Here is a 20,253-nt window from a genome sequence, read left to right as displayed (position 1 = left end):
TCCTTACCCCGGGGCTCATCTAAGTTCAGACCCAGAAGCCAGCCAGGAGCTCTTTCTTCCTTACTGCTCCAGTCCCTGCCAGCACTGAGCTGTCCACGGTGCTGCAGTTCCCTTTAGCCAGTCAGGAGCTCCGTTTGTGCTCCTCTAGATCCAGCAAGGAACTGACTGTCTCTAGCTCTGCACCTCCTTTTAGATGGCCCTCCCGCAGAAGCAGCCACTCTAGGCTGCTTGGACTCCTCTACTGCTCCTTTCCTGGTACAGGTGTGGCAGGACACTGAGGCCTCCAGTAAGGGGCCTCTGGGCCTAGCCCACTCCACCACAGACAGCCTGCATGGCGAGCCAAATCCTCCTCCCTGCACAGTGGAACCATACCAGTTCCCCTCCAGTTTGGACCATCTGACAGGGCAAGGGAAGCATCTGACACAGGCTGTTTACATCTGTCTATGATTAAAAATGGAGAACTCTTCTTGGTTGTAAAAGTACCTGTTATATTTCCTCAAACCTGAATGTTTTGAGGTAATATAACAAGGACAAAAATACTAACTGAAAGAAGTGAGACATTTAAGGAGAGGTGTCCCAGGGCACCAGGAGAACCACTGCAGTGATGCTTATTTGTCCTTCAGCCTTTGTCAATTCTGCCTGGATGATGCAGGCCTTTCTTCTCAAATTATGCTTAGAAATTCCTTCCTGTGTCCATTTTATGACATGACCAATGGATGTTCATTCTAAGGTCACAAACTGCCATTTATATAACAAGGCTACAGCATGTTGATCTAGACATATGTCCTCTGTGCAGACACTCAGATAATAAGGAGAAATTCACCTCTGTTGAGTTTACCATCAAGATTTATTGATATGAGAGACAAATGTTGTATGAATCAATATTTAAATTGAGGGAAACTAAATCCTGACATTAACAAACACAAGAAGTCAGTTTACATACGTTTACATATTCCAAATGTTTTAAATCAGAAGTATCTACAGCTCTCTCCTGTGGCTGTGAAGATGATGGCAGAGAGCCAGAATCAGACTATTATTTGCTTCCTAGTAGCCAGTCAGGAAGCATATAATTGCATAACTGAACTGATTGGCTGAAGCAAGAAAAATTGTTAGCTTCTGAAGAGCCAATCAGGATGCAGTCATTTGCATATGAGATCTAACTGGTTAACATTGTTACAGACTTCAGTATAGTTGATCTCTGAGGAAGCAAACAGCAGAAATTTCCTGATGCATCACAGGACAGTTTCGAGCCAATTCTACACCAGGATTTTCTTCTTGCACACACAGTCTTATTGTAGCTATATACACTTTCCTTCTCCCTAATGGCCTCCCCCTCAATACACACAGAGCTCTTCACATCAGCCCATGCACCGGCAGGGGATAGAATATGCTTGTGACTCAGGAGAGGTTAAGACTAATTCCTGCTCTGAATTAGGTGCTTTATAAGAGTTTAAAAAGCCTGGAGAAGGAAATGCTAAATTTTCACCTTCTCCACTGTAGGAGATTTTTCGTTTGGCCCTGAAGCCCATCATGACATGATTAATAAGGGGGACCATCCACCCAGACCTCCGGTAAACCAGCAATGGGGAAAGTAGGCTCTGAATTCTCTGCCCCCCACAAAACCTTGGGGAAGAGCATTCTGTGACATCATCAAAACAAGACATCACTCGCAGTTCCATGACTAGGTATCTCATAGGTCGGCGGCACAGGGTGTGAAGAGCAAGCCCAGCACAGTCAGCAACAACAGTCTCCTCTGGCGTGTCAGCCCCTCCTTGCCAGAAGGAAACCTCCCACAGGGCCAGGCAGGCAGCACCTTTGCCGGTATGGTAGAGCTGGCCCTGCCGCAGCAGGAATGTCCGACATGTTGACAAGACCAGTACAGATGGGCAGATGCTGGCGTGGTAGGTGCTCTCTCCCTTGTGCTCAGGCACGCACTGAGCTCTGACAAATGATGCAGCAATTCGGCTTTCACCCATTCCGTCTCACCCAATGTGAGCTCCCTCCCACCACATAACAGCATTGACCTAGACATCTCATATTAATGGGTATTTATACAGGATTCATTGCACATCAGTCCATTCTGGCTACAAGTTCATAAGGATAATAAATCTACATAGAGACAGTAGTACGGTATCAGCTATTTTCCAATACAAACCTCTACCCCAACCTTTATTTGTAGGTCAAAGAAAGATCCTCTACTACAGTGACCTTCCTATGACCTTTGACATTCATTTTTTAAAGATAAAAATCCAGTGTGGGAAAAAGGCACATATATAACAAAAGCAGTGCTTACTAACCACAGGAATAAAAGGACACGGACTTGGACTCTTCTATCCACATCAACTGCAGTCCCTGATCATATTACCTCCAAACGGTTGCTAAATCTAACTCTGTCTGGTTCTCAAGTCCCCGTAACCACTGCCTATTTCTATTCATTTATAGTTAGTTACATCATATATATTTTCTTTAGCAAGGACATACTGAATTGCTTGCTAACGTGCACAGAGCTGCTATATTTTTAGAAGACTGGAGCCTTTATTTCTCTGCATCCTTTCTTCCAATCCTAGCTCCTGAGCTGTTAGCTTTCTCTTCTTGTCTCTTTGGGGAGAGCTGAGAGTCCCTTGTAAAGTCTTCTCCAGTTTTTCTGTCCACAGGTGTCTGTAGCCACGGGGTGCCAAAGAAACCCCCCTCACAGTATTCCCAGGAAATTATGCAGAACAGGAGATGATTCTTCTACCAATAAAATAGGTTTCCTCTGGTCATGTATGTCAGACCATGGCCAATAAAACGAGCAGCTGCCATGGACATCTCAATTTAAAAGAGATTACAGTCTAAGGGACTGTAGTGAGGGCCGCCTGCCCATCTGTTTGGGAGAGACAGGCAAAAAGAGACACCACCAAAGTCATCCTGTTCTCAGCAATTTGTCTCTTTTCCGCTCAGGTCAAATGTTACAGTCCATTTGTTCTACCAGAAAGTGGTGAATCGTATCAAAAGTGGGACGATCCTTTATATCTCGGCTCCAACACTTTAACATCAGGTCAAACACAGAGTTTGGACACAGAGATGTTTGGGACAGATAGATCTGCAAGCAGGAAAAATACAACTACTTCAGGGTTATTAATTACCCAATTAATAACAAGGGATGGCTGCCCTTTCTCTAGATTTTACAAGACAGTGACCAGCCATGCATTTTCTTAACACTTACTGGGGTAACTTCCTCTTAGCAGGTAAAGTTTCAATGTCATTTTTTTTGTCAGCCCCCCAGGGAGGAAACCGATACATGCATACACATTAGCTATGTGGGTGTTTTGTTAGCTCAGTTGATAACACAGCTGTGATCAGAAAAAGGGATCTTCATCCAGTGAGAAATTCCAACATTTCAAAATTTGTTCCAAATCGAAACAAAAAGTCAAAATTTCCGTATTTCCATTAAATGAAAATTCTAGTACACCCCAGACAGGGACAATGGGAAATATTTAAGATTAACAATAGTACTTACATTTCACAAAGGTTATGCTAAAAAGCAGCTGAATCATTAGAAAAACCAGTTTAGCTGACTACTCTGAAGGGAGGAGGGAAGGTAGGAGCCATCCAGAAGGAAAGAGAGAGGAGGAGGAGGAGAACGGAGGCATGGTGCAGGAGAGAGGAAGATCAAGTTGGGTAAGGGATTCTTCCTTGACACAGATGGATCTCCAAGGACTCACCAGGGAAGGGTGACCCAGTGAGGAGGCTGTGGGTTCAGATATTTATTGCTTTGTTTCATATTTGCTCTCCTGTGCTTTACATGATTAAGTAAAGAGCATGTGTTGGACCCTGTGCAAAGTGTACGATGTGTGCTCACCGCTTCACAACTGCTATAGGCCCCTGAGAGAGAGATACTGTAACCAGAAGCTCACACCATTTGGGTGGAGTTCAGGGAGTGGGTTAAGTAACTGGGGCAGCTGGAGGGGCAGCATGGGGCAGGTGGGCTGAGCAGTTCCATTTCTGAGAAGGGGCAGCAGATTGAGAGTCAGTGCCCAGGATGTGCCAGACAGGCCCAAGGAGGAAACAATGCTGCAGCCTGCTGAGACCCAGGGAAGTTTGAAACACCCCCAGGGATTCAGAGCAATGAGGCGTGGCTTCTCCTCACAGCAGTCCTAGTGGGTGGTAAGGAGGGGTGCTGGCTAGGATCTGTGGCACCTAGAATCACAGCAAGAATTTGTGCCCCCTGCCAGCAGCTGGCCCTTTGCTGGCAGTCTCAGCAGAGAAGCCAAGGCCTGTGTGAGCCATGATAACACAACTCCGTGTCATCACTAGATAAAATAATCTCCAGGTCAAGAGACATTGGTACGGAGTGTGTGTGTAAGGCTTACCCTGCTCCTCCAACTGTTCTAGAAAGAAAGAGGGGACTTCAAGCTTAAGGGCTGTTGAATTGGTACCTTTCACCTTCCCTCTCAGTGAGCCATTGTGAACTAATCAAACCAAGGATTAGATTTTACACCTCAAAACCCAATTTGAAGCTAATATCTTGGTCTGAAAGCATAACAATTAGGGAATGTAGTTGCCCTTGGGGTTTTGCTCAAAAAGCTTTACCCTGCATGGCAGCAGATTTTGGAAGAGCTTTTCAAAGGAATCCATCCAACTGAAGAGTAGCTCCATGGGACACTGTTCAAAGGGCTTTCCCCTCTGACCTTTAAAAGCAGTAGCTCTAAAGGTATTTTACCCAGCTCCAAAAGTGAAATCTGGGTCACATCTCTGTCAGTTCAGGTGCTCCGACACTAGCCTGATGCGTGTGTAGTGAGAGAGTTCCTGATACCCTTAGATGTGGCAATGAGGCTAGTGCACATTCTGGGGTCCCCTGAAAGCTAGGGGATGGGCCACAATTATTTTTCTTCCTCTCTCTATCCTTTCTTCATGTTGAATTGTTCCCGAGTGTGTAATTGGCTCCAGTTAGGAACCATTTTGTCAATTTGGAAGAATGAAGAAAACCGTGGGCTTTTCTGCCTGATTGGCACTATACGAGCTGCCAGTTATTAATCACGAATGAGCCTCCCACTCACTATTACAGCTCAGCAAACTATTCATAACAAATATTGTATGCAACAAATGTAGCCGCCCTTTCTGCTCCAGTTACATCTCTGGGCAGAGAGGGATTTCCTGAAATGGATTTAATGTTCCAAATTATTCTACATCTTTATTGGTGAATTGTTTTAAGCTCTGTGAATTGATCCCAATTCATTTTCCAGGCATATTTTGATATACTATTTGCTTGTTGCAGTGATTAGTCACATAAAGCAGGTGACAGGTTTCAGAGTGGCAGCCGTGTTAGTCTGCGTCAGCAAAAAGAACAGGAGGACTTGTGGCACCTTAGAGACTAACAAATTTATTTGAGCATAAGCTTTCATGGGCTAAAGCCCACTTCATCAGATGCGTGCAGTGGAAAATACAGTAGGAAGATATATATGTATATAGACAGAGAAATTAATTAATTAATTCCAGTTCTGCAGTTTCTCATTGTAGTCTGTTTTTGAAGTTTTTTTGTTGAATAATTGCAACTTTTAGGTCTGTAATTGAGCGTCCAGGGAGGTTGAAATGTTCTCCGACTGGTTTTTGAATGTTATAATTCTTGATGTCTGTTTTGTGTCTGTTTATTCTTTTACGTAGAGACTGTCCAGTTTGGCCAATGTACATGGCAGAGGGGCATTGCTGGCACATGATGGCATATATCACATTGGTGGATGTGCAGGTGAACGAGCCTCTGATAGTGTGGCTGATGTGATTAGGCCCTGTGATGGTGTCCCCTGAATAGATATGGGACACAGTTGGCAACAGGCTTTGTTGCAAGGATAGGTTCCTGGGTTAGTGTTTTGTTGTGTGGTGTGTGGTTGCTGGTGAGTATTTGCTTCAGGTTGGGGGGCTGTCTGTAAGCAAGGACTGGCCTGTCTCCCAAGATCTGTGAGAGTGATGGGTCGTCATTCAGGATAGGTTGTAGATCCTTGATGATGCACTGGAACCTCTCCCCATGCTAATTTCCCCCCACTGTTACTCTCACATTCTTGTCAACTGTTTGAAATAGGCCATCCTGATTCACTACAAACGTTTTTTTCTCCTGCTGATAATAGCTCACCTTAATCGATTAGTCTCATTAGAGTGGGTATGGCAACCCCCATTTTTTCATGTTCTCTGTATATATATATATCTTCCTACTGTATTTTTCACTACGTGCATCTGATGAAGTGGGCTTTAGCCCACGAGAGCTTATGCTCAAATAAATTTGTTAGTCTCTCAGTTGCCACAAGTCCTCCTCATTCATAAGGCAGGTGATAGTTGAATGACTAGCTGAACAAGCCCTTTCAGGGATCATACTTGTATGTGGACATTCAAAATTTGATTTCCACAAATCCTTGTACATGTGACTTTGCAAATCATATTCCACAACCTGTTCCTGCAATTGAAACCTATCCCTGGAATGAGTGTGGAAAGCAAACCAAAAAGCAGGGTGGCTGAGCTCAGTTGCCATGAATTCATTCCAGAATTGGAGTGCATATTTCCTGAAGTTTGTTGCAGTGTTTGCCCATCCCTTGTTGCGATGCCCGTCTGCCGAGTGCCTTCAGTGTGCTCTGTGCCGTATACACAAGAAAAGACTGAGAGCCTTCCCCCCCAAGAGTGCCATACTAGGTCCGACCTGAGAACTCTCCCTGGTGGCAACTTCCATTTGCCTGTCTAACCCAGAGCCACCCACATCCTCTGGCTCACCTACCCCCCTGTAAGCTGCACTCGCAGATCAGCTCTCCCACTCACTAAGCGAGCCTCTCCCTCAACCTTGTCTTCAGCCAACACTGCTCCCTCTCTGATCTCTGTCTCTCAGAATTCCCTCTCCAAACCTCACTCAAACCCATCAGCATCGCCCACAGCCTCCTGGCCCTCCACAGCCTCTGGGCTGCTCACATCCATGTCTGCTCTGCCAATCTCAGTCTTCTCTTCAGCACACTCCCTCCACTCTGCTTTCTCCGGCCCTGATGACTCCCGCACCCCACTCTGCCAGCATAGAGTCTGACCCGCTGACTGGTTCACTCCCAGCTCTGGCTATTATGCTCCTGGATGGCCTGCAGGGAGTCCCATGACCATGCTGAGGTCCTCCTCTGCAGACTTCTTGACTCCTACTTTTCCTCTTTCACTGAATCCCATGTACCCCCCATTACTTCCTCAACTACCCTTCAACTTCCTCCTGAAACCCTTTTCCACCCCTCTCTGTCCGGGAGCTGCCTGACTTTGTCATGTGGAAAATGGACAAAGCCCCCTTCTCCTCAAACGCCTTCTTCCCCTTCTCCCCTGTTGCTGACCTTGAGGTGTTTCACCTCCTCTCCCCAGCTTCAGCAGTCCTGTCCCTGCCTGTTGCCTATCTCCATTGCCCCCAGGCTCCTTCCAGTCTCATTCTCCTTCTCAGTCTGTCATAACCCCCCAGTCCTTTCCCCTCCTAATGTAAGCCAGTGTGGGTCCCCCCGACCCGCAGTAAACCATTCCTCAATGCCCGCTGTGTCTCCCGTCACTTCATTACTTGCTGAGCGTGCAGTCTGCAACCAACATGCACTGAACTCCTCTCCTCCAGCTCTGACCTGGCTCCCTCCCAGCCTGGCTCCTGCCCTCGATACTCCACTGACTCTGGTCTCAGCCTGCTCTCTAATGACCCCTTCCTGGCCAAATCGAAGGGCCTCTTCTCAGCCTCCTCTTTCTCATCCTCTCTGCAACACTGGTTCAAGATTGGACTCTAAGGCCAGGAGTGTGATGATAACCAGCACTTTCCCACATGAGTCCCCCCTTTGGGGTGTACCGTGCAGAGGCCTGGCACCTATGAATGACAAGACAGCAGTCATTTGGCTCCCAAGAAAAGGGACAGAGGTCCATGGAATAAAGACAATGAGGAGTCCGGTGGCACCTTAAAGACTAACAAAGTTATTTGGGCACAAGCTTTCATGGGTAAAAAATCCACTTCATCTTCTGCATCTGAAGAAGTGGGGTTTTTACCCACAAAAGCTTATGCCCAAATAAATGTGTTCGCCTTTAAGGTGCCACTGGACTTCTCGTTGTTTTTGTGGATACAGACTAACATGGCTACCCCTCTGATACATGGAATAAAGAGCAGAGTCAGAGAAGGATCCCAAAGGATTTTGCTTCAGCTGCCATCTGGGGGGAGCACAGGTGGCAGGGGAGGGCACAGAAGGCAATGCAGGCAGGAACAGCCTCCAGTAGGGTGAGCACGAGGAAGGCAAGTGGAGGCTGTGAGGGCCAGAGTCACAGAAAAGGCCCAGCCAGAGGGGAGGAGGTGTTCCCACTGGAGAGATGTGGAGGAGAGACCAAGAAAGTCGAGGCTGACAGTGAGTAAATGGCAGCATCAGAGACAGCAGGATTGTGGAGTGTGGACTGGGCTAGGAGGAGGTGACGAAGGGACTCAGGGAGAGCAGCACGTGGAGTAACGGGAAGCAGGACACAGGGGATCCAGTGGGGTGCAAGAGGAGGGGAGGAGCAGTGCTCCGAGGGTCTCTGAGGTGAACGGAGGCAGAGCATCTGCTGGAGAGGCCAGGGGTGGAAGGCAGAGGAGGCCAGGGCTGTGTGAAGGCCAGGAAAAGGGAGCAGCTGAACAAGATTTGGGAGAGCAAAGGGGGAGAGGTGGTGTTGCCTCACCTGTCTGCCCTGGCTCCGGAAGAACTCCCCGGTGTTCTCGATGACCTGCTCGTCCGAGAGGAGGCTGTAGGGCTGCTCCTTGCACAGCGTGAACATCTCCCAGAGTGTGATCCCAAACGCCCAGACGTCGCTGGCTGTGGTGAACTTGCCCTGTGGAGAGAAGAGCGGGTCGGCTGCTGCCACATGCACAGAGCTGTTTGTGCCCAGCCTACCGAGCTGGGACACAACTGGTGGGAAGAGCTGACCGTTTCAATCCACTGTCTGCACATGCAAGAGGTAGGGAAGCACAAACCCAGCCAGAGGGGGGAACTGGAGTCTCACCAGCTCCTTCTCTGAGCAGTCACACATGGTACAGCATGCCCTCGCTATAACGCCCTTCACAATTACGAACCTTGGGATACAGCGAACCTGGTCCCTTGATCCCACCTCGAGCCCTGGCGCTGCGGTGGGGGGCTGAGAGCTCCTCCAGCCCTGGGGCTGCGGTGGGGGGCTGAGAGCTCCTCCGGCCCTGGCGCTGCGGTGGGGGGCTGAGAGCTCCTCCGGCCCTGGAGCTGTGGTGTGGGGCTGAGAGCTCCTCCGGCCGTGGGGCTGTGGTGTGGGGCTGAGAGCTCCTCCGGCCGTGGCGCTGCGGTGGGGGGCTGAGAGCTCCTCCGGCCCTGGGGCTGTGGTGGGGGGCTGAGAGCTCCTCCGGCCCTGGGGCTGTGGTGGGGGGCTGAGAGCTCCTCCGGCCCTGGGGCTGCGGTGGGGGGCTGAGAGCTCCTCCGGCCCTGGGGTTGCGGTGGGGGGCTGAGAGCTCCTCCGGCCCTGGGGCTGTGGTGTGGGGCTGAGAGCTCCTCCGGCCCTGGGGCTGTGAAGCTGCAGAACGCTGAGTGCTCCTTCGGGGCAGAGAGCTGTCAGCTGCGGCCATGGTCCGGAGGAGCTCTCAGCTCCCACTGTGGGGCACGAGTTGTCAGCCACCCTCATTCCCCCAAGCAGGGCTCTTTCGCTATAACAAACCTCTGGCTATAATGAACAAAAGGCTTGGCTCCCCAGGGGTTCGTTACAGAAAGGGTGTACTGTACTTTTAAACCTAGGTGCGGTAGGTATCCTGGATATTGACTGCAAGGAGGTGAAGAGCGTTGGGGGATAAGAAACACATGGTGCCTGCAGCCTCGGCAGTAGGGCTTTGAGGAAGCTGCTCTCTTTGCCGGGGAAATGCGTTCCATGCAGACCTTCCGGAGACAGAGTCTCGTACACACTACGACCCACTCTCATCTTACCCCCGTGCAGAGGGGAGGGAGTGACTGCAGTAAGAGAGCCAGGCTGCTGGGTGGATGGGTGTCTTCTCTGGCAAACGCCAGACAGCCCTAAGAGGTTGCAGCTTGGGGAAGGGTCCCTGGTTCGGGAAGCAAGTCGGAGAGAAATTCAGGGTGCTTCTGCCTCTCTGAGAGATGGGGTTTGTGTCACCAGCGGCAGCAATCCCAGGGGTGAGCTGCTGTGCTCTCCCCTCAGCACTGGAGCGTGGCCCTTTGCTCTGAGCAGCACACGGTCATTTCTCGGTGATTGGGTCTCTGCATTAACCAGCTAATAAAACGACTGCAAGGCGGTGTGACACTAATACATTAAGGGTGGGCGAGGCAATGAGTTGCTGGAGGCTTGGCAAGGACTCAAGTTATCCTGGATGGAGATTAGCTGCCACAAAGAAAGAAAATGGGCCAGTTCTGTGTGACACCTACATTCCTAATCTGCAAGAGGGGATTAAACAGCATGGTTCACAGACATTACATTTTTCTGAGTTGGAAACACCACTGAGGACAGAGAAATAATACAAAGGAACCTAGACAGTATAACAACACAGGCAGAACACAGCCAAATAAGATACAAGCGGGGGAAAGGTAGGTAATCACTGGAGACAGACCACTCAGGCACATAGATACATGATGGGAGGCAGAGCTCCAGGCATGACACTAGACAGGAAATTAGTCTTGAGGTTGCAATGAGATATAGCTGCCAAAAAGTCGAATTTTGGCCTCTGAATGCACAAAGCTGCGGGGTCAAAGGGTAGGGGCAGGCATTGCCTCTGGTGCGACTGCGCCTGGAATATTGTGCTCAGTTCTGGACAACACACTGCCAGAAAAATAATCAGCAGCACAAACGATCAGGGATCTGGCGGGCCTGGCTTGTGAGAAAAGATCAAGGAACGAGCTCTCCGCAGCTTCACCAGGCGGTGACTACAGATGCCATGAGAACAGTCGGCAAATATCTGAAGGGTGTTCACACAAGGAGGAAAAGGAATAATGTGGTGTGTTATAAGAGAGTATGACTCAGAGCAATGGTGCAAAATTATGAAAATGTTTACCTACCAGATGTGTAGGCCTGTTTCTTGGGGTGAGGATCACTGTGTTGGGCACTAAGGGAAGTGGGGGGGGGGGGGTAACTGCATGACTGGACAGATTAGTTAGAAAATGGAAACCAGGAGGAATATGAGAGGAATGTCCTGAGAGTGAAACACATCAGGCTGCAGAGCTGGCTCTTGAGGGGAAGAGGTGGGAGCCATATTGCTTGGGACCTTGAAACTTAGACTAGGCAAATCAGTGAGGCCATCCTGTGGGTACCAGTCTTACCAGGCTGGCTGGGTGCATGGCACCCTGCGGTGCTTTCTTGCCCCTAACTCCCATCCCTATGAGTCTTGCCACCTTTCTGGCACCTTGTTACAATACCGCTGGCAGTGCTGCCTATCTACTAATTAACTCCAGGGCCAGATTTTCAAAGGTATTCAGGTGCCCAAAGAGGCAGATCGGCACCTCCTGGGATTTTCAAAATTGCCGCAGCAGGGGCCAGATCCACAAAGAGAGTTAGGCGCTGAGCAAATCACAGGAACAACACTGCGATGCACAAAACCTGGGCTCCTGTACCATGCATGGGGAGAGACAGGCCCCTTGGAATTTGATTCACAAAAACCTGCGCGCTAGGCGGGGAGCTGCCTAGCCAATGGGAGATGCTGAGGAGAGGGGAGTGTTTTAAGCCTCACCCCTCTCAGGAATATAGGCACCTAACTCCAGACGGCAGGGAAGTGCCTATCTCTGAGCTCTGAAACCCACCCCACTGCCGGGATTCAGAGACCAGGCTCCAGCCTGGCTGGGAACGTCTGCAATGATATTCTTAGCTCCGCTGCCCGAGTCAGCCAACTCAGGCGTTGAGACTTGCTGCCGCGGGGTTTTTTTGCAGGACAGACATACCCTGAGGCACCTGCCTTGCGCCACACACGGTGACTGGAGGAAGCAATGCTGGTGGTGCCCACCTTCCAGCCTTCAGCCCAGTCATTAGCGCACTCCTGGGGATGTCGGAGACCCAGGTTCAGCTTCCCCCACTCTGCCGGAAGAGGAGACAAGATTGAACAGGACCCTCCCGCCACTCCGCTCAGTGCTCTAACCCCGCAACTATGGGATCGTCTGACATGGGGTGCCTTCAGTCTCTCCTACTGAAGCTGTTGAAAGAGTCATTGGACCCGAGAGAGATGTGAGAATGACTCTGTAGATTGGTGGTTAGGGCATGCACATGAGAGATGGGAGACCCAGGTCCTGATTCAGTAACTCTTTAGTTATTTAACCTGTTTAGCTTCAACAGAAGACTGAGGACTCGCTACGCCAGAACATCCCCTAGCTCGGGAGTTAGTGCACTCACCTGAGAGGGGCGAAGGCCCTGTTCAAATCCTTTCTTCCCCAGTCAGAGGAAGACAGCAAAGGGCTGAAGAAAGTACTCCAGTTGGAGCTTGGGTTTACTCTGGACTTTGGTTGCTTCCGAATAGGTGGAGTGTTGGTTTAGCTAAACAGACATACCAATCAGGGGAAACTGAGGCACCAGCCACTCTTGCACAGGGAAGGTAAGAAATGTGTAATAGTTTAAATACTTAAAATCCAGTTTAAGCTAGTGAGTTGAGAAAGAGGGAAAAGATCTCTCTCCTTCCTGCCACATTTTGGCAATTGATAAACAGAGGCACAGAGAGGTGACTTGCTCAGATCCGAGCAGGGAATCTGTAGCATTCAGGAATAAAAACCCAGCTTTCAGACATTCACTCCTGTGCTGTAACCACGTGGTTGCCTTCCTTCTCTGGAGGAAGAGATGGGCTCAGTGCAGTTTGATGGAACAGTGCCACTGCGGTCTGCATGGTGGAGAGTCAGAGGCTGCACACAGCATATGGGATGCGTGGCATAGAGGGTACCTCCAGTTACCAAAGGGGATACACGATAAGCGGTACAGCCAGCTGCCAAGATCCTATTGATTCGTAAAGGAGACAATAAGGATAGAAAAGGAGACTTGTGCTGTTACTCAGTTTCCTGTACAAAGTGTGTACACACCCACACCCACACCCACACCCCATGGGGGGCACATACTAAAGGAAGAGAGAAAGAGCACTGTGAGCAGCCCCTACCAGGAGGATACTTTCCCAGGCCATCCAGCGTATCGGCAGCACAGCTCTGCCCTGGATACGGTAATAATCCCCGCTGTATAGATTCCTGCTCATTCCAAAATCTGCAATCTTGATGGTGTAGTTGTTCCCAACCAGGCAGTTGCGGGTGGCCAGGTCTCTGTGCACAAAGTTCAGGGAGGCTAAATACTTCATTCCAGAGGCGATCTGGGTGGCCATGAACAGTAGGTTGGAATAGCTGCATTTAAAACAAACAGAAAGTCAAAGGAGAGTTTCCTTGCAGTTGCTTTTCTCTTGACTCTTCCTGCTGCGGGAATCTTGGATGCTGTGTGTTGCAATAAGCACAATGGTGTCACTTAACTCCTCATTCCTCACTATCCCTGTCAGTCTAGAGTGTACATTTGCAATGAACTAACTGCCTTCCCGGAAGTGTGAGCCATGTATGGGCTAGCCACCTGAGCACGGATCCAGGGGTCTGGTGGGCTTGAGAGCCCAAGCTGCAATGTTCACACTGCTATTTTAGCACACTAGCTGGAGCCCCGCCTGTGTGACTCTGGCTCCCTGCACTCTCTCCCAGCTGCAGTGTAGACATACCCTGAGATGTTGAGAGCCCATAAATCAGGGATTTCACAACTGTGGGACAGATTCTCCAAAGCACTCAGCTCCCATTTAGTCACCAAAAGAAGTAGCCAGATTTCCAAGGGTGCTCAGCACAGGGTCCTCAGCCATTTTGACAATCTGGCCTCAATGGTGTATGCTGATCACTTGGAAATTTGGCTCCAAGCTATTGGGAAATCTGGCCCCACATCACACAAGTCCCTGATTTATGGGTGCTGGGTGGGGCTTAGGTATCTAAGTGACCTGACTGGCAGTCACAGACAGAGAGGCTAGTGCCTGTAAATCTGGCCCTAAACGGCATATTGTTATTTCTTGGGGAAGAGCTTGTGTTCTTGCAGGGCTGAGAAAGGGCAGGATGTCCTGACTGCCACCATTACCATGTCTCTAGACATACCGTTTGTTATTTTTCATGCCCTTAATCCTGCCCCCTTGTGCACATGTATTATGATACTGTCTTTAATGGCATGATCACATGTGGGTTTTGCCAGCAGACTCTGTCTCAAACAGCTCAGAACTGGGAAGATGAGTGAATGAGGCTGGTGCCTTCAGAAAGAGAAAATACAGTCTTGTGGTTAAGGCAGTGGGCTAGGACCCAGGAAAGAAGGGTCCTATCACTGGCTCTGCCACAAACTTCCCTGGGATGGTAGACAAGATAGCCTTGGTTCAGAATTTTCAGAAGCAGCCACGATTTATCCTTATTTGTGTTACTGCAGCACCAAGGAGCTCTGCCGCTACCCAGTGTACTGCACTGCCTGGCCAATTTGTGTGGGCTCATGGCACAAACACACACCAGGTTGTTACATTTGCACCACGTGTGTATTTATTCCTTCCTTGCCAAGTATAACAGTGTACGTCAGGGTTACAGCAAGAGGAGGTTTCCTCACAGCCTTCACTCTTCAGCCCAATATCACCCTCTGAGCTTACCTTCTCAGTTTTCCTGGCTTCCTGCTCCTTCCACTTATGTCCTCCCAACTACATCGTTAACCCAGTGATTACCACCCAGGTGCTCATAATCCCCCAACAGAAAATGTTTAATTGCTCATAGCTGAGTTTGCAGGCTTCTTCATGCTGCAGCCCCCGTCACAGGAACCTGGCCATGGACAAAGACCCATTGTGCAAGGCGCTGTACAAACACAGAACAAAGAGACGCTTCCTGCCCTAAAGACTTTGCAATCTGAGTATAAGACAAAAGACAACAGACAGACAGACGGGGGCCTACAAAGAAACAAGGAGACAGCATTGATCAGCAGGATGGGCCATGGTCTCGTTACACCAGCAGCCTAACCATTGTCAAGTTTGTTGTCAGCATCACCTCGAAGGAGAGTTTCAAGGAGGGGTTTGAATGTGTATAATTGGGTAGGGTGTGGGTGTTTACAGGGAGCTCCTCCCATGAATGAGGAGCAGGACGGGAGAAAGCACACAGTGGCTGGTTTGGAGATTTAACGAGTGGGCAGTGAAGGCTGGCATTGGCAGGAGGAGAGCGGGGAGCTGACCTCTCAAGAGCAAATGAGAGATGATTGGTGGGCGCGGATAGGCCATGAAGAGCCCTGAAAGTGAAGCCAAGCAGCTTCTATTTGAGGCAATGTGGGGGCAGTGGAGGGAGGCAAAGGAGCGAAGGGGTGACAAGGACAAAGCAATGGGCTAGGGAAATGATCTTTGCAGCAACATTCTGAATGCTCTGAGTGGGGCAAGATTGCATCTGTCAAGGCCAGAGAGAAGGATGTGGCAGTCATCCAGATGTGAGATGAGAGCCTGGACGAACCTCTGAGCTGTGTGGATGGATAGAAAGGGCTGTATCTTAGATGGTATGGATGAGGAAGGGCAAGATTTAGACATAGATGGAAATGAGGACCTAAAGAGAGGGCCGAGTCAAAGATGACACCCCGGTTATGGGCCTGAGTGACAGCATGGTGGTGCTGTCTACAGTGACTGAGGAGGTAGCAGGAAGGGTTCGGGGGGAAGGTTAGGAGCTCTATTTTAGCCATATTTACCATGCAATGGCAGCTAGACTTCCACAAGGAGATGTCCAAGAGACAGGCTGAGATTTCAGTTTGGACAGAAGAAGGCAGGTCTGGAGCAGAGAGGTAGATCTGTGTGTCATCAGCATAGAGATTACCCAGAGATAAGGTGGAGAGGGACAAGGGAAGGGAACCAAGGACAGAGCCCTGTGGAACCCCCACAGAAAGTTGCGGGGGGCACAAGGAGGATCCTCCCAAGGGCACGCTGGAGGAATGATTAGAGAGGAAGGAGGAGAATCAAAAGAGGACAGTCACAGAAGCCAAGGGAAGAAGAAGATTTCAAGAACAAGAGCATGGCTGATGGTGCCAAAGGCAGCTGACTGGTCAAAGAGGATGAAGACGGAGCACTGGTTTTGAGCTTGGCTAGAAAGAGGTCATTAGTGACTTTGGTGAGCGTGGTTCCAGTGGAGTGCAAGGTGCAGAAGATGGATTGGAGAGGGTCTAGGGTGGAATTGGAGGAGAGGAACTTTAGACAGCGATTGTAAACAAAGCATTCAATGAGCTAAGAGGTGAAAGGAAGAAGGGAGCAAGTGTGGTCAAGGGGGGTGTTTTGAAGATGGAAGAGACTAAAATGTTTGTATTGTGTGGGGAACGAGCCAGAGACGAGCGAGGGCTAACAAGAAGAGTAAGGGAGAGGATGAGAGTGGGTGTGAGGGAGATCAGGAGACGGGATGGGGATACTGGGACAGGTTGTGGGGTTAGAGGAGAGCAAATGAGAAACTTCTGTGTCTATGACAAGAGAGAAGGAGGCGAAGCTGTAGAAGGGAAACGGAAGGCTGTGTCTTATTTTGCCAGTGTTCTCTTTCAAGAAATTAGGTAGCTCTTGTGTAGGAGGAGAAGTGGGGGAGGGAGGGTTTGAGGATTGAGTCAAAGGAGGTGAAAAGTCAGCTGGGATTGCCCGCATGGAATTTGATCAGTGTGGAAAAGTAGAGTGGCTTGGCATAGGACGATGGCAGAACTGAAGGAACAAGTTGTTGGCATGATCAGCGGATACTAGAGATGCTCTGCTGCATGAGAGCAGGAACGGAGGATGTTGGGGATGAGCTAGGGCTGGGGCTGGCAAAGGATTCAAGAGAATCAACAACCACCAGGGAAGAAAGGGAAGAGAACGCAAGGAGCAGAGAGCAGCAGAGAAATTAATTATCGGCATTGATGGAATGAAAGTCAAAGAGGGTATGTCTACACTGCAATGTAAGTCCAGGGTTAGCAGAACTCGAGTTAGCAGACCCTGGGTTTGTTAACCTAGGGCTTGAGCATCTACACCCATTTGTAACCCCAGGTTAGGAATTGGTGAACCGTGGGTCCCAACCTAGGGTTCCAGCCTCTACACTGCATTATATGGGCCCGAGTCCAAACACCCATATTCCAGACTTCTTAGCACCCTCCCAAAATGTGGCTGCTCTCGCCCTTCGTTTGTGGGGGAGTGTGGAAGAACGTGGGACTGTGGGATACTTTTGGCAGACTCCCAGAGCACAAGTCCAGTGGGACTGCATTTACACTGCAAAGCAATAGGGCTTGAAGGGTCTCAGCTTGACTCAGGCTTGGACCCTTCAACCCCCATGGGACTCGGGGTCCGAGCCCTGGGTTAGCACAATTTGTGTGAAGACAGAAGGGGAGGGGTTAGTCTTTAGCCTGAATTTGAACCCTAGACACACCCAGAAGGATCGAGTGACAGAGTGAGGGGGAGCTGCTGAAAGAGACCAGGTGATGGGGGACCTCAGAACTCATGGTGAGATCACAGAAAGCAGGGCTTGGGGAAGACCAGGTCAAGTGAATGGCTCTTCTGGTGAGTGGGAGAGCCCAACCAGTGCTGCTTGGTTGATGAGGTGAAGGTGAGGAACCACACAGCTAAGGGGTCGGATGGGTCATCAGTATGGAAGCTGAAATAACACTCTATTAACATTGATGGAATAAATTGGCCCAAAGAGTCAAAGGGGTTAATGTGACCCTCTCACTGTCCAATATTAAACAGTTTTAAACAAGGTTTGGTATACAGAGACCTCAGCTGGCTTAGTCCAGAGGCAAAGAACACCATTAAGCATCTTTAACCTTTTATTAAAGAGACAGGAAAGAAGGAAAAACAGTTAAAGCATCTGAAATGTACAGTATTATTTAAGGCTTTCTTTTTAACAATATCCCTTGTTCCCTTTACCTTTAGCTGAAGAGAGTTTTAGAAGGAAAACACCTCCAAGTGACAGGTTTTTAGGTGGTACTACACATGGTGATAGCTGTTCTTTTGGGGGGAAAGAGAAGAAGTTAGGTGAGCTGGACTGGAGCTGTTATTGTTGCTGCTGTTGAAGTCCGATCCTGTTTTCTAAAAGACAAACCAAGACAAACACACACAAAATTGGGGGAGAAAAGAACAGTCAAGATGGAAAATGCAGCTTCTGTCTCTGGTGAGAACTCTTACTTGCAACTTCCCTGCTGGAGAAATAGAGGTGCAGCACCTGGTCTGATCAGCCAGTCTGAGACCTGGCAAACTAGTACCAGCATTGGGCAGTTCAGGGCACTGCTTTTATCTGCTCTTTTGGTCACAGGCTCACAGCAGTGTTGCAAAGTATGCAGTCTTGGCTGGCTAAGCCAGACTTTTATTAGACAGAAGGCAAAAGGAGATGGATAGGAAAGAGAAGAAATATGGTGGAGAAGGAAAAGAACACACAGAAGGGTGTGCGGGTGGCGGCAGAGTTTGACAACGTCTCACATCCCAGATAGTTTGGGATTTAACTGAAGCCGGTGGAGGTGGTGATGTCATCTGGGACCCTCTTTCTGGCCCATGCTGGTCAGGACATTGTTCAGGATCTGGACTCTGAAAGCCCAACAGTGTTACAGTGGATCATGGGGGACTCAGGAGATGGTGGGGGTGGCAGCCAAGATGGTGAAGCTCGCTCCTTCAGATTCTCCTGTCATTCAGTCAGCCATGATCTGTGTCCAGTTTTTAATCCATCTGATGTATGCCGTGTTAATTTTGTATTGTTCTAGTTTTTTAATCAAAATATCATGCAGCTGCTAGTCAAATGCCTCACAGAAGTCCACAATTGCACTATCAACCAAACTTGTAATCTCATAACATAAAAAGATATCAAGTTAGCTTCACAGGATCAATTTTCCATAAACCCATGTTGACTGGCACTAATTATATTATCCTCCATTAATTCTTTATCAATCAAGTCCCATATCAGCTGTTCCATTATTTTGCCTAGGATCGATGTCAGGCTGACAGGCCTATAATTACCCACGTCATCCTGTTTACTTTTTTAAGATATTGGCAGAACATTCGCTTTCGTCCAGCAGTCTTCTGGAACTTCCCCAGTGTTCCAAGATTAATTGACTATCAACATTAATGGTCCAGTGAGCTTTTTGGACAGCTTGTTTAGGAAAAATGTTTCTACACAAAAATTAATAGATGAATCTGCAGCGGCTCTGGTGCAACTGGCCATTTAAAAGTATTTAGAGTCTTTTCCCACCATTATGTGTCAAAATTGAAAGTTTATATGCTAACGGGTAACCAAAATATAAACTCTTTGTTGGATAACATTTTTTTCATTGTATAGACAAAATTCCTCCACCATATACACAAAATTTCTCCATAGGATAAAATCCTCTCTCTGAGATAAAAACTTCTCCATCAGTTGCTATACTTTTCAATCACATTTTATCCTTCAATGGAAAAAGTTTTATGAGTTGCTCCAGAGAGAGAAAGTTTTATCTGATGGAGAAGTGCAGCTGCTGATGAATTAACTCTTCTCTCTCAAGCGGGCAGATGAAATCTTCTCTCTCAGTCCCGGCACTAGTGCTGTATGCAAACTCTGGAAGCCATCCTCCCTAGTTTGCCCCCAAACCCCAACACTCTCCTCAACTCCCCTCACTTAAACATTTAGAAAAAACAGGAAATGAATACACAAAACTGTATGTGAAGCAGTTTGGGTCGTCACACCCACAACATACTTGGCACAAACACACAAATGCAAGGGAATAAAGCCACCGACCAGTACATACTCTCTAGCTGTCCACCCATAGGCATCCACTTTATCACTGCTACCAGTACTGTCCGCAACTGTGGATATTAGATATTATAGTTGTGCCCCAGAAACCAACTGGTGCCAACTGGCAGAGGGCACAGAGACATATGGGCTTAAAGGGATCGTCCGGGTTCACCAAAAGAGGTTATGTAAGGTCTCTACTGAATGCCTGCGTCACACACATCATCGTGACCGTCGTGAAATGTCGGTGCAGATAACGTGTAAGGAGTTTATGTATGATTACTGAAAATTGTGTTTTTAAAGCATGTAAGTTAAGACAGGTCACTAGAAGGTGATCCTAGGCAGTGGGGGGTAGCAAACACTTATTTCTCGAGCAGACCATTGTGTATTGTATGCCATTGTGCCAACTCAGTTAGTATAAAAAACATTGGCCCTACCTGGAGACTGGCTATGTTTGCTGCCTGGGCCAGGTGCAGGCCTGAGGATTTACAAAGACAACCCCCCCCGCCCCCAGCCCCAGAATAAATCTCTTTAGAGGGAACCTCCTGTGGTAAGGGACCACAGTCTG

At 48.8% G+C, this 20,253-nt stretch overlaps 1 protein-coding gene across 5 annotated transcripts in view; it reads right to left on the bottom strand.

Annotated features, from left to right (window-relative positions):
- Window positions 1–847: 847 nt before the first annotated feature.
- LOC140899145 (discoidin domain-containing receptor 2-like) overlaps window positions 848–20,253 on the bottom strand; it is a 158,714-nt gene continuing 139,308 nt past the window's right edge. For 2 of the 5 annotated variants that reach the window (XM_073314065.1, XM_073314067.1), the window contains exons 15-17: window positions 13,073–13,307; window positions 8,662–8,811; window positions 848–3,082 (exon numbers count right to left, since the gene is read on the bottom strand). In XM_073314065.1, the coding sequence (XP_073170166.1) occupies window positions 2,942–3,082; window positions 8,662–8,811; window positions 13,073–13,307 (526 nt within the window). In that variant the 3' untranslated portion in view covers window positions 848–2,941. Of the gene's footprint in view, window positions 3,083–8,661; window positions 8,812–11,879; window positions 12,916–13,072; window positions 13,308–17,860; window positions 18,020–20,253 lie in introns of those variants that run through there. The other 3 variants (XR_012155235.1, XR_012155234.1, XM_073314068.1) reach the window with 3 other exon arrangements.

This window comes from Lepidochelys kempii, chromosome 16, assembly GCF_965140265.1.
Source record: "Lepidochelys kempii isolate rLepKem1 chromosome 16, rLepKem1.hap2, whole genome shotgun sequence".
NCBI lineage: Eukaryota > Metazoa > Chordata > Testudines > Cheloniidae > Lepidochelys > Lepidochelys kempii.
The sequence above is the reverse complement of the archived record's forward strand: the minus strand, read 5'-3'. Positions and strand labels throughout refer to the sequence as shown.